A 13,860-nucleotide genomic window follows, 5' to 3' on the forward strand; every position below is an offset into this window, starting at 1 on the left:
TTGATTCGCTGCCGGAGGTCACCGTGACCCCACGGAAACCCGCCGTCCTGGTGTCAACCGTGCGGCAACCGTCCTGACGGAGGAAGTTTTCGGCCGCGACCCCTGTGGCCACCGTCCGTGGCCAGATCCGGGAGTGGGACACCGCTCTCCCTCTCCGTCGCCGCCCTAACGCCTCCCTCCGCCGCTACAACCCGAGCCGCCCACGTCTGCCGCCAACCGCCTGCATCGGGCCCACAGAGGAGACCGCCGCCGGGAAACCCGAGATCGGCTGCCACCGTCGCCGCCGAGCCGCGGCCGCGACCTTCGCCCCGCCTGCAACCGCCGATTCGCCCTCCGTTCCGGCCGCAATCGCCGCTGTGTCTTCCTTCACGACTGCAGCCGCCGCCGATCAAAGCCCCGTGGCTATTGGCTGCGCCGCCGGTCCCCTCGGTCGTTCCGCAACGACCGCCGAGCAGCCCGGGTCATCCTCCCGTTTCGGTCGGGAGGTTCGGGAGGTTGAAGACGGGTGGTAACGGGTAAGTTCTAAACCCGTTACCCCAAAACCCGATAGCCCGGGTCCACATCCAGTAAGTTAAAAAAAAAAAAAAAATGGCACGTGACCCGCACGTGCTGAGTTTCACAGTTATCGGAGCGGGTCTCATTCGAAACCCGAATCCGATAACCCAAGCCCGTCAAGGTCCAAAAAAAAAAAAGAAAAAAAAAAGAAAAAAAAAAGAAAAAAAAAGGGGTACCTGTTATCTTCCCCGATCGTCTGCCCGCCGCTGTTGTCGTCGCCCCACCGCCGCTGCCGTCGTCGTGGCTCCTCCGCCGCCGTCTTCGCCAAACCGCCGAGGTGCCGCCGCTCCCTCACGGTGCTTCCCCGTCGCCGAGCGCCGTCGCCTCCGAGCCCCTCTTTCTCCTCCATCGTCCACCGCCCGAGCCGCCGGTGCCCGAGCCGACGCCACCATCCCGCCGGGGCCCGAGCCGACGCCACCATCCCGCCGGGGCCCGAGCTGACGCCGACGGCCTCATCGTACATCCCCTCCTATTTTCCTCACCACCGGCCGACTCCACAGGCCGCCCGCCGCCCTCCTTCCGCCGCCCTCCTTCCGCCGCACGGTCCGACTGCCCCGCCGTGTTCCTCTCCCCATCTTTTGCACCACTGCCGCACCCCTCCACCACTCACCACCGCTTCCTCACCCACAGCTCGCCGCCCTCCCTTTCCCCTGGCCCTCATCCCTTTCTTCTTCGCCCATTGCAACTCACCCGAGCACCTCTCCATCGACCCCAGATAGGCCCCTTTTGGGCCGGGCCACCCACTGCCTCCTCACAGGCCCAAGCCAGCAGGCCCTCACTACTGAGGCCTGATCCCATCTCACGAACTCAGCAGGTCCACTCTCCTCCATTTTACAAGCCCAGCAGACTAGCCAAGGTGCTGTGATCAGATCCAAATAGAAGCCAATTGAAAAGGTCCATCAGCTACAACCGCGCACCGATCGTCGCCTAGCCCACAAGCACACATCCTGGTCGCCTACGTCACGACAGGTAATAAGGTTTCTACTTTTCTTGGGCTTGTTCATTTAATTATGTTCTAGTTCTCTTGCATGGTAGCCACATTTTGAAAACTTACTTTTGCTGTCAAAATTCAGAACATAGAACCCCTACTTTCAAACCCATCCTATTTGCCCTTTTAAAATCTAAATATTAAATTAGCACACCCTAACAACTGGATGCTTCTCAACATTCTTCGATCAGATTGATTTAGGATCAGAACAACTGTACTACTTGATTGCAATCTAATTTCTTAAATTGAATAATCTTAATCCTTAATTCTGAATAACCGAAGTAAAAATCAGCAACATTTAAATTTTAAGTTATTTTTGTGAAGACTTGCTGATTTCTGAAATCATAATAGATTGCATTAGTAGGTTGTCCTGCATCAAATTTGGTCTTACATCATAGTTATTAGGATTTCATTAGTGACACTGCATTTCATATCATCACCCAGTGTCATCATTGCATGCCAACCTGTAGTGATATGGAGTACTATCTCAGTCAACCTAAAACCCCTGTAGCTACCATGAATTCCGACATTTTGAGGTCTATCAAGGAACAGATTGTTGCCATGCGGGCTGGATACAAGAAATTCAAACAAGAGATCCGTGAGCTCGTGCAAAATTCTAAGACCCCTAAATCGCCAGCCCCTGTTACAGCCCAACCTAAAATCGGTTTGGTCGCACCACCTGTAGTCCTTCCCCACTCTCCTAGGTACCAAACTCAATACTCTAGGTGTCAACTTTTCGGCCACATAGCGCCCCAATGTTCCACTAAGATCTACCCGATTACTGAACCAGAAGTTAGGAACCAAGAGGCCGAATATGTCGAAAAAGTCTATGAACCAAATATAGAAGACTACGAAGAAGACTTTGAAGACGAACCTACAGAATTGGACTTTGTCCAAAATGATTTCCAAAGGGAGACTATTGATCTAAGTACAACCAAGCCACTTCACATCACTACTGTGGAAGAGGTAGTGACAGATATTGAGAGCCAGTCACCAGAATTGGCACTTGTAGCTAAAGATACCCATGTGGAATCCAATCTTGAACATTCCTCTATAGTAGTTTCCCTTATAGAGGAGTTTAATGTTATAGTCCCCGATGATCTTCCAGATGCACTCTCTCCGATGCGTGATATCCAACATGCAATTGATCTAGTTCCCGGAGTATTTCTACCCAACCTTCCACATCATAGGCTCAACCCAAATGCATACGCTAGGACCTGGGATTTAATATTACCGACAGTTGAGTTTGCATATAATAGTTCGGTTCATAAGTCCATAGGCATAAATTCGTTTGAAGTGGTGCATGATTACAAACCTAGGCAACCCATAGACCTGTTTTTCATTTCTCATCAGTATAGAGTCTTTGAGTCTGCACAATCAATTGCATCACATCCACATTCATTGCATCAAGAAATCAGCAATTGTAGTCATTTTAATAACTTAAAATATAAATTTCTTGCTGATTTACATAGACGTTATAAAGAGTTAAGTGAAAAAGATTACGTCATGATAAGAACTAGGCTTGAACGATTTTCTTCAGATACGTTTAAGAAATTGCAAACTTGTAGTGCAGAACCGTTCAAAATCTTAAAGAAAATCAGTTCGAATGCATATGTTGTGGATCTTCCTGATGATTATGGGATTAGTGCGACATTTAATATTGAAGATTTGGTCCCATACAAAAAGATAATATTCATGCCTTCTGACCCCTTTATTGATATACCTGCCCATGTTGGACACCCTGACCAATTACCTGCTGTTGAGCCACCACTTCCCAAAGTTCATGCACGCAGAGAACAAATAGAACATATATTGGATGAGCAGGTTATTTCAACCAGGAACGGTGGTTACCAACGTTACCTTGTTCGGTGGAAAGGTCGACCAAAGTCTGATGTGACGTGGATTTCCAGAGCACAGTTGCAGCGCCTTGACCCCGATCTTCTGGAGCAGTATGACAGCCGGCCAGACCTGTACTCGACGGGGTCGAGTTTTTCTCACCCGGGAGGAGTTGATGGGGACATCAGAGCCCTTCATCCAGATGATCCTGAGCCCCCGGATTGAGTCAGACCCGTTTATTTGCATATTTATTTTATTATTTTATTTCTGGGCTTATTTGCATTTTAGGGTTTATTTGTGGATGATTTTATTTCTGGGCTTATTTGCATTTTAGGGCTTAGTTGTGGTTTATTTGTGTTATTTGTGGGTTTATTAGGATTTATTTCTGTGTAAGGGGGTTTATGCAAATTGTGTATTCGGGCCCTATATATAGGAAACTATTTTCATGATTGGGGTTTAATGAAGAATTAAGAAATTTTCTCCCCACCTATTCTCCTCCTCCTCTCTTCTTCTCTTCTCCCTCTTCTCCTCCTCCTCCTCTTTCTCTTCTCCCTCTTCTTCTGTTCTGATTTAAAATCCCACGGAAGTTTTCCTCCAGATTTGGTGCGGCATCATTTTGTTTTCTGCCAAAAACGGGTCTATAGGATTTGGAGACACTCGCCTCATATGCCCAGACTCTGGAACGAGTCTAGCCGATGTGGGATCTTTCACTTCCTTTCTTCTTATTTTATTTTGGATAAAAGCCTATTTGTCGTCTCTTTGGATCTTTACCTGATTCTTTTCATATTTGTTCATTCTATAAACTTTCGGGTCAAATGAAATCTCTCACTAGCGTCTCCATACGGCAAAGAAGGAAAGATGGAAAATTCAGGCACGGCTTGCCTATCCCAAGTGAGAAAAAATCCAGAAGCTTTAGGCGTAGGGAAGCTTGGCATTCTCCACCAGCGCAGCGCCGTTCACATATATTAGACGGAAAATAGGGAGTTAAATAGCCCGCTAACTCGAAGGCCAATTCCATTTCCTAGTTCCAACCCACAAGCCACGACTCGAGACTTCCCGTTGCAGTGAAATGATGCCTCTAGTTGTTTCATTGTTCCCTTGGTTTCACCAGTACGCCCTTTTGATCATCCCCTTCCTCCTCCCCTTGTTGGTGTTCTGTTTTTTCTTCTACGGCCAAAAGAAGGCTCTGCAATCAAAGAGAAGAAAGCTTACATCGCTTCCCTCCCCGCCAAGGCTTCCCGCCTTGGGCAACCTCCATCAGCTCGGCTCCCTCGCGCATCGCTCCTTGCAATCGCTCTCCGAGAAGTATGGCCCTCTGATGCTCTTCCACTTCGGCCGCATCCCCACCGTCATCGTCTCCTCACCTCAAGCAGCTCAGGAAGTCATGAAGGCCCAAGACCTTGTCTTTGCGAGTAGGCCAAAGTCGAGCATGGCTGACAGGCTTTTATACCATTCTCATGACGTTGCCTTCTCACCCTACGGCGACTACTGGCGGCAGGTGAGGCGAATCTGCGTCGTCCACCTACTCAGCCTCAGGAGGGTGCAATCATTTCAGTTGGTTAGAGAAGAAGAGGTAGCGGTAATGATTGATAGCATTCGTCGCGCCGCCTCTAGCACGCAACCTGTGAATCTTAGCAAGTTGATATCTAGCCTCACCTACGACGTAATCTGCAGAGTGGCATTTGGGAGGAAGTACTCCGAGAAGGAGGGTGGTGAGAACGGCGTCCGGGAAATGCTTAGAGAGTTCACGGCGCTGCTGGGAACGTTCCCTACGAGGGACTTCATTCCATGGCTGGGTTGGGTTGATTGGTTGAGAGGCTTGGATGCAAGGGTAAGGAACACCTCCAAACAGATAGACTGTTTGATCGAGAAAGTAATAGAGGACCATCTCCATGTTAAGAATGATGGAAGGGATGTTTATAAGGACAGCGGCGACTTCGTCGATGTTCTGCTCTCCCTCGACAATGACAAGGATGACAGCATCGGCAGTTCTCTCGGCAAGGACAGCATCAAGGCTCTTATTATGGTAAGCCCACTCTGCCTTACTTTGTCCATAATTCCTCAAGAAAAGAAGAAAAATTAGTAGTAGGAGTTCATAATCCAACATTTTTATTTTGACAGGATATGTTTGCTGCTGGTACTGACACGACATACACGGTGATAGAATGGGTGATGGCAGAGCTTGTCAGACACCCGAAAGACATGAAAAGAGTGCAAGAGGAAGTAGGAAAGGTGGTTGGATTAAAAGAGAAGATAGAAGAGGAATTACTAGATGAGATGAACTACCTGAAGGCAGTGATTAAAGAGTCTCTGAGGTTGCACCCGCCAATTTCTTTACTAGTTCCCCGGGAATCCATCGAAGATACCCAGCTGCAAGGCTATGACATCCCAGGAGGGACTAGAGTCATGATCAATGCTTGGGCAATTGCGAGGGATCCCAGATCATGGGAGAGGGCCGAGGAATTTTGGCCTGATAGGTTTTTGAACAGTTCTGTGGATTTCAAAGGGCAGGACTTCCAATTTATACCATTTGGTGCTGGCCGGAGAGGCTGCCCTGGCATTGGTTTTGCGATCTCCACCATCGAGCTTGCTCTTGCCAATTTACTGCATCATTTTGATTGGGAGTTGCCCAATGGGATGATAGAGGAGTCACTGGATATGACTGAATCAGCTGGACTTACTGCACACAAGAAATTGAATCTGATTCTTGTGGCAAAACCTCGAATCCTTTAAGTCAGTTAAACTGTATTTCTCTATGCTGTATTTTCATTTGGCATTTTATTGATTACATTTCGATCATGGGTTCCATGTTTAACATTGTATAGCAAAGAACGACTAAACGTTGCATGAAGCATGGCTATGGTATATAATGGACTTGTTATCTATTATTAGAGAGAAAATGCTGAACTTATTATCTGTAAATATTTTTTAGATCCGGTGCTTGTGGATACATGATGCTGTTGGGATTCAGATCCGAAAACTTTTTCAGAGAAATATTGGTATTGTTTAGATTGGAAAATTATAGGTGCTTATTTGTATAAATATTGGTATTGTTTAGATTGGAAAATTATAGGTACCTTTATGTTTGATTTTATATATTTTAAATTTATCTAGTCCGTATGTAGGATGCCGTAAAGCCTTCTCTATTCGAACCTATCGAAAGTTTAATTACACTAGTCCTTATATGCACAAATGTTTGAAGAAATGGATGTTGCTACATTTACTCAATAATCTCCACATAGGTATCACGCATGGCTTATAGGTAGTTTACTATAGGCTGAAATGACGGCTTTACATTTAACACTTTAGAAAAATGTGATTTCAACAATTTTCGGTGAGAATTTGGTGGAGAAGAAGCATTTTCCTAAAGAAATACTTAAATTTCTGGAAAAGGTAGTACTGGTAAAAAGATTTACATGAGCTAATTACTAGGTTATAGTATTAAATGAAGTTGGAAAATAAATTTAGGAAGAGATAGAAAAACCAACAAATTGCGAGATCTACAAAATAGTTACATGAGTTATGGTGCATCCTCGATCTAATTTTTGTCATCATTTCTCTAATATTTTTAAAAAGTTCAACAACAATGTCAGTACTCTATAATCTCACAAATCTCATAGCACAATAAGGATGATGCTTAAGTGCATGGTCGGTTAATTTATCACATGCTCCTCTCATGTAGTCCCTCTCCTCTTCGTTGCAATGAGCATATCTCCTCTCTCAAACATCTTACAATACTGCCTTCTCTTCTATGCCTTTACCAAACCTCCTTTTTGCCAACTTTGATGGTTTAGAAAAAACATGATTGAACAAATTTCAATGAGATTTTAAGAGAGCCAAAGAAGTTTCCTAAAGAAATATTTATTATCCAAAAAAGAAATACTTGTAAAAAGATTTACATAAGATAATTACTAGCTGATGTCATGAAATGAAGTTGGAAAATAAACTTATGAAAGATAGGGACAAAACAACATATTGTGAGATCTATAAAATGCTTACATAACTTCTAGGACATTATCAAATCCAATGTTTGTCACTAATTCTCTATTGTTTCGAAAAGGACAATGACATGGTAAGTACCATATAATCTCATGAATCTTACATGCATAGTAAAGGTAGTGGTTAAGTGGATAGTCCATTAATTCATCACCTACCACTCCCTCCCATCTAGTCCCTTTCCTTTGCTATGCACTGCCATACCTCCTCTCCCATGCATTGTCAAACCTCCTATCGTATGCCTTGTCATACCTTCTCCTTGTCGACTTTAAGATTATTTTTGGCTAGCTAAATCCCTATTCTATTCTGGTTTCTTTTTTATCTTCACACGTCCCTCGTATTTATACTCTTCTCATTTAGAAACTTTTGTTTGTTGAAGTTTTTCTTTATTTATATAAATCGTTTATATGTATCAACTTACAAAAATTGATGTTACGAGTAATGGTAATCAATTGATGCTATTTTTTTTTTCTTTATTTTCATCATATATGATGGCTTATAATTACTATATACCATAACTATCATTATCTATATAAGGAAAAAAATTTAACCTAAGGCTTGATCAGACAAATAAGAAATTTTTTTGTTATCAATGATTAAATAGTGTCCTTGAAGTGAACCATGTATTTTTACTTAAACCAGCTAGGATTTGTAGTTAAATAATGAAGGCATACTTGGATCAATCATGATTCACTTGAATTTCATGATTTTCTCGACCCTCCGGTTAGAAAATGAGAAGAAAATTATATTGGATGCTTGGATCATGGTTACTAGTACATTTGCTTTGTGTCTAGGTTTATAATTCATATATTATTTGGTTAGGACTTTACAAACATAGAGGGTCATATTTTTGTCTTCTTGATATATAGATTAAATCCCATCACAATACATGATTTTTTAATTATAGATATTTTTAATTATGTAAATCATCATAAATAGTATGGATGTCTAATTTAAATGATTAGTTATTAATTTCGGAGCTCAGAGGAATAGATATTTTTTTCTCTTAAAAGAGCCGTCCATCTTAATAGAAAAAAAATCCAATTTTATTAAATTTAAATTAATCATTAATTATAATTTATATCACTGAGAGCCTATTTGATTGTTTTTATTGGATTAGGCTGGAAATCCTATATAATTTATAGATTGGCCATTCGTTTAAGTATAGCCAAGCAAATTCCATCCAATCCAAAGTGCAAAGGAAGATTTTTTTAAAAAATATTTTTTTTTTAAGTTCAAAAATTAAAACCTGGATAGGTTTTTAGGAAATAAAAATTAGGTAAGCCAATAAATCTGATGAATTTTCAGCTCAACCTTCTATATATATATATATATATATATATATATATATATATATATATATATATATATATAAAGTAGTAGCTATTTTGTACCTCGGAGGTTCTGCAGCCAGGCCAGTGAGAGAGGCTGAAAGGGGAAGCAGAGATGGCGTCGCGTCGGTGGGCTTACTTCCGAATAATGACAGGCACCGTCCTTGGTGGAATCCTCGGCTTCTACGTCATGCACCGCGTCGAGACCAGCTACAAGGCAGCCCTTCTCTTTCTCGCTTTCCTTTCAGTCCTTCCTAAATTGATGGCTTTCTTGGATTTCTATACAGAGAGAAATAGACTTCTTCATTAACCTTCTTAAATATCGTGGGTTCTTCTGGTCCAGGAGAAGATGAAGGAGAGATTGATCAAGTACGAGAACGAAATGAAGAAGAGGGGACAGCTTGAACAACAAAAGGATCAGTCAGAGCTCTTATCGGACTCTTAAACCTTTCCCAACGCTCAAATTCCTATGTCTCTTTCAATTTTAAGCATGCCTAATTTTCCCCCATAAGTTTTGGGGGATTTCAGGATCCAGCGGTATCAAGATTTAAGGTAACTTCTGCTTGTAAGCCCGTGTATTTGGCATGGGGCAGGAAATTTAAATATTTGAGTATTTGCTTTTGATTTCTTTTTGTTTTGTTTTCATGGTTTGGTTTACTTGGTTGTATGTGCCGCCCAGAGGATTAAGTGGAGTAGGAGCCGATTTTTTGGGCCTTCAGACCTAGTGACAAACATGTGGTGGGTGCTTCAAGTTACTTCTCGATCAGAGCTATCGATAGGAAATAAAATGTTGTTGTAAAAATTTGAGAACTGTTGAATCTGGGGTTGATGGTTTCTGTTTCTGTTTATAGGAAGCCGTATTGACATGGGGAGCATTTTCTGCTTATGTTGGAATAAATCCTCTTGCCTGCAGTGACTCATACTTGGCAGGTTCGTGACATTGTGCACCTACTGAAACCACTTAGAGATTTAGGCTTGCAAATATTTCTTGCAGCCAACCCTCAACTCGTAGACCACTTGTTTGAGGTTATGTCTTCAAGTCCCTCCATTTCCCTCCTTAGTAGGAAAATGAGATCATCTATAGTGTTAGTTTAACAAGGAAAAAACAAAAGAAGTAAGGTGTAGAGGGGACAAGGAAGGGGCTGCATATGGCGATCTTAAATCCGTGCCATAAGTTTTGTGGATTTATTCTTAGCTAACGTAAATGTGGAGCAACAGAATGACTGGAATCCCATTGACGTTTAATTTTCCCTTAAAAAAATAAAATAAGCTATGATAAGCCTTAGGAGCTTCACTATTAAAGTATGTTGCATAATGCCGTAATCTGATTCAATCTACATTATCTAATCAGATCCAAAATATAGAAGAATCTTTACTTTCTCTTCAATCTTATGTCAATGTTCCTCATGCACAACTTGGAAAAGTTCAACTGAATTTGATGACAACCAAAACAAGACTTTTCAGTTGATTTTCATATTTCATGCATGGAGATATACTTTTCTTTCTTACAGTTACATCTAAAATAAAATAATAATTAAACTTTACATTTTTGCCTCGTAAAAGAAGAAGGATAAAAAGCAATATCAGTAATTGCCTGGTTTTCATAATTCATGGCCATTAATTTATCAAACCTGAAATACCATCTATTCCATAGCATTGTGCCATAATCGCTTATTCCATCAGAACCTTTACCTTGTTTTCAATCTTATAACTACATCTGCCCCCCATGTTCCCTATTTTCACTCCTATAAGTGATTAAACTACCTTCAACAAATGAACAAGAATTTTCTAGTTGATCTTACATATGAAGGTCTTATTCAACATGGATTAATTCTTGATGTTATGAGGACAAGTCACCTAGATACGATATTAGTGCACCTTTAAGGTGACTTGGAATTCAACAAATTGCATCCCAATGTGGAGCTTCGAGAGTATGAGAATTCAGTAAACTAACCATAAGAGCTTTATTTGGTTGAGTGGTCATTAGGTAGATGACTGTAAGTTTCATCAGTTGAAGCTGGTTGGTTTTATTGATAATGTCCAAGTATGGTGGAATATTCATAACTAGTGTCTAGATTACCATTTGAATAATTAAATTCAGCAGAAGATTCAGGCTCATCTTGATATCAAGAGCATTTCTATATTCAGCCAGGGGAAGGTCATAGTCTATTGACAAGGATCTATTTTTGTATACATGTATTTGTAGGAGCATCTCTGGTTGGTCTTCAGATGTGCTAATGGTCCAAAACGGATTATCCTTTATGTACTTCCCAGTTCTCATGAAGACGAGATTCCTGCGGTATAACATATTTAGAGATAGGTTTTCTAAGGTGAAGATTTTAGAGATTTGTCTATCATGTCAGTTGCATACAAGATGAGCCTGAAGATGTTGGAGTTAGCATTAGAAGCTTTAGAGATGGTAGTTATGTATATTTGGAAATGTCTGGACATTGTGGGATTGGTAAATGTATTTGACTGTCTCAGCTACAGGTTTTTCCACTAATATATCAAACTTTGTTATACAAGTGCCCGTAGAGATCATGAGTTCTGGGAACCATTTGTGGGTTGTGCTGGAAGACAATCTGGTTTCATTGAAGGTGAATTTGTTTCTTGGAGATAATGACCCCCAAATTTTAGGTTAGTAACACCTTTGTTTTTGGAAAGATCTTAAGAAAGCAATATTCTCTTAGGCATTATTGAATACCACTAAGATGTTTCTAGGTAATGATTTGACTCCACCTCATTTTGGAAGCTAATCTAATAGTTGTCTACATGTAACATCCAGGAGGACCTGCTCTCAGTTTTGGTATCTTTGAGACTGCTTCAATAATAATGACTGCTGATAGAAGATTTGAACAGCATAGGGCACCCGTGTCAGTGAATTTTGTGGCTGACAATATGGTGGATTGATTGGAGGTTGCTGCTCATGGTAAATAAGTGAATCATTACTGTGCTGCTCATGGTAAATAAGTGATAAATATTAAATATTGATTCAACTTGATCCATACTTTTCTTTTTATGCGCTCATGGAAATTGTAGGATGAGTCTTTTTTGACTGGGTTAACCTTGGGGTGATGTAGAGCAGAACTACAGTTTTAGGACGAGGCATCACATGCCAACCATGAATCAAAAGAATTTTGAGGTTTATGCATAATGGACTAAAGGCTTACTTGAGAGCTTGGTGGTAGAGGTCTTTCTTGGTAGAGATTTAATCTTTGTGCTCGTTTCTTGGATACATATTTTCACTGCAAACCTATCTGAAAGATATCTGATTTAATCTCTGTTTTGGATGCCTTTTTCATTTTTTTTCCTGGTTGTCTTGAAATGGAGCTCCTGTGGCAAGTTAAAGATGTCGGTGAGGGCGGATCTATTCGTTTTTGCCTGATGTATGATATTTCTGTGTTTCACCTTCTAAAACCAGGGAAATGAACTTCAGGACATCCATTGAACCTTAAATTGTACTGGTCATATGGAAATTCTTGAAAGACAAACGTGTCTTAATTTGCTTTTGTTTTTAACATTGTTTGATACCACAAGGAAAAGTTTGTCCAGATATTGATGCGAATAAGTTAGATATTCTATCTGTATCTTATTTGAAATGTATAAATTTGTTTGCAGACTTGGATTCATTTCTATATAGTTTCCAATACATGTCATTCCTTTCTACCACGAGCAAATGTTGGCAGAGAAACACTTGTATTTTTCCTGAAGAGAATCACAAAGTTTGGCTTTTTACTCGTGAGGAATAAGAACAAACTCTGGGTTTTTTGCTTCTCTTCAAGCCACCAGAGCTTCAATAACAATACAGTCAGGACATTGTAAGACCTACAACTTAATGTTCTAGATTTAAATGGCATCAGGTCTCAAACATAAATCTTGATGTATCATCATAATAGCATTTGGCTATGCAACTCCAATTGGCATGATTCTGGATGCTCTAAAAAGCACTTTTCAAGGGCGTTTTTTTGCAATTTATTGATAACCTCAAAGTTATCCGCTTGTAGCTTCTGCACCCTTGCATGCCAAATGGTCCCAATCTTGCTGGTTTGCACCTGCACTAGAGATCTTAAGCAGTATCAGTCTTGACAGACGATTACAACATTTGATGGAATTAAATTTGGGAACTCCAAACCGTAAGTTGTGCAGGACCTTACTTGATGGAATTATCAAACTTGGAAGCTATGATTAAAAAAGATCATCAGGGAAAGCCTGGAATTCATTATTAATATCCTGCAAATCATCATGGAAATGACTATGGATCGGTACATCAATCAAACTATGCCACATACTTGCATGCCCCTCAATCAATCAATTTGAAAACATACTTAAAAGAGCTCCAAACAATTTAAAAACGAGAAGTAGGGAAATGGTCAAAGACTTTGGGTGAGACATCGGCATTGTTAGGGTGTGATCTCCCAACCACTACCTCTCTACCTCGTCGCCTTCGCCACACCATCCAAACCTTGCTGCCTGCCCCATACCATCACTGCCTTCAATATTGCCCATGCTATATTGCTGGTGCCGCCATCACCGCTGCACTGTTGTAGCCATTGTCGCCACTTTTATCATATTATTGCCATCCTGGCTGCCTCCATCATGTCACAGCTGCTACTACCTCTTTCGCAACCATCAATATATTTATATTTTAAAATAATTAACTATATCAAATATATTTATATTTAAAAGTTAAATAAAAAATATAATTTTATTTTTTTATATTTTAAAAATAGAAAAAATGGAAGTGTTGCTGTTGGGAATCGGTCTGTCTTAGACGTCGAGCAAGTGTTGTGACGGTGCTGGAGGACTCAGTGATTGGCTGCTTTGATTGTATTCGGTTGAGACTTGAGGCAGATGACTGTTGTTGGAATTTTGGTCCGGTAGCCGTGCTCCGTCTTGAAACAGCAAAAACGAAGAAGTTCTCTTGGCGGAGGGTATCCGGTGGAGATCCTCTGATGCCTAAGTCAGAATGATGCTTAGAGAACAGAATAAAATTTTTTGGGGTCTGTCAGGGCGTCCGAGTGCTTACTTGGAAGATCTCCCAAGAAGTTGGTTGTATAGGCGAAGATGAGAACCTATCACTTTGGAATTCAGGCACGTGGGTCGGACGGAATGGGCTAGTCTCTGCACATTCCAGGGGCGTAAAGGTTTCGCATT

The 13,860-nt window shown here is 41.2% G+C and overlaps 2 protein-coding genes and 1 long non-coding RNA gene across 3 annotated transcripts; 2 read left to right on the forward strand and 1 right to left on the reverse strand.

The window, feature by feature from the left end:
* The first annotated feature begins 4,330 nt into the window (after positions 1-4,330).
* On the forward strand, positions 4,331-6,309 carry LOC103699063 (cytochrome P450 71A1-like). The gene is made up of 2 exons (XM_008781106.4): positions 4,331-5,405; positions 5,501-6,309. Exons 1-2 carry the CDS (start codon positions 4,449-4,451, stop codon positions 6,110-6,112), a joined length of 1,569 nt encoding a protein of 522 aa, XP_008779328.4. The 5' UTR covers positions 4,331-4,448; the 3' UTR covers positions 6,113-6,309.
* Positions 6,310-8,753: 2,444 nt separating this feature from the next.
* On the forward strand, positions 8,754-9,624 carry LOC103721406. Its single transcript, XM_008811604.4, has 2 exons — positions 8,754-8,923; positions 9,050-9,624. The coding sequence occupies exons 1-2, from the start codon at positions 8,822-8,824 to the stop codon at positions 9,149-9,151; spliced, it is 204 nt and encodes a 67-aa protein (XP_008809826.1). The 5' UTR covers positions 8,754-8,821; the 3' UTR covers positions 9,152-9,624.
* A 2,761-nt stretch (positions 9,625-12,385) lies between these two features.
* Positions 12,386-13,719, reverse strand: LOC113463680. The gene is made up of 2 exons (XR_003388361.2): positions 12,861-13,719; positions 12,386-12,758 (listed from the first exon to the last, which is right to left on the reverse strand). It is a non-coding gene; the product is annotated as an uncharacterized LOC113463680 (long non-coding RNA).
* Positions 13,720-13,860: the final 141 nt, after the last annotated feature.

Source organism: Phoenix dactylifera, chromosome 8 (genome assembly GCF_009389715.1).
Source record: "Phoenix dactylifera cultivar Barhee BC4 chromosome 8, palm_55x_up_171113_PBpolish2nd_filt_p, whole genome shotgun sequence".
Taxonomy (NCBI): domain Eukaryota; kingdom Viridiplantae; phylum Streptophyta; class Magnoliopsida; order Arecales; family Arecaceae; genus Phoenix; species Phoenix dactylifera.

Excerpts from the sequence above, each read along its gene's own strand:
- LOC103699063 (XM_008781106.4), top strand. The coding sequence starts at position 4,449 with ATGATGCCTCTAGTTGTTTCATTGTTCCCTTGGTTTCACCAGTACGCC. Across the intron at positions 5,406-5,500 it reads GCATCAAGGCTCTTATTATG|GATATGTTTGCTGCTGGTAC; the intron begins GTAAGCCCACTC and ends TTATTTTGACAG.
- LOC103721406 (XM_008811604.4), top strand. The coding sequence starts at position 8,822 with ATGGCGTCGCGTCGGTGGGCTTACTTCCGAATAATGACAGGCACCGTC. Across the intron at positions 8,924-9,049 it reads GCGTCGAGACCAGCTACAAG|GAGAAGATGAAGGAGAGATT; the intron begins GCAGCCCTTCTC and ends CTTCTGGTCCAG.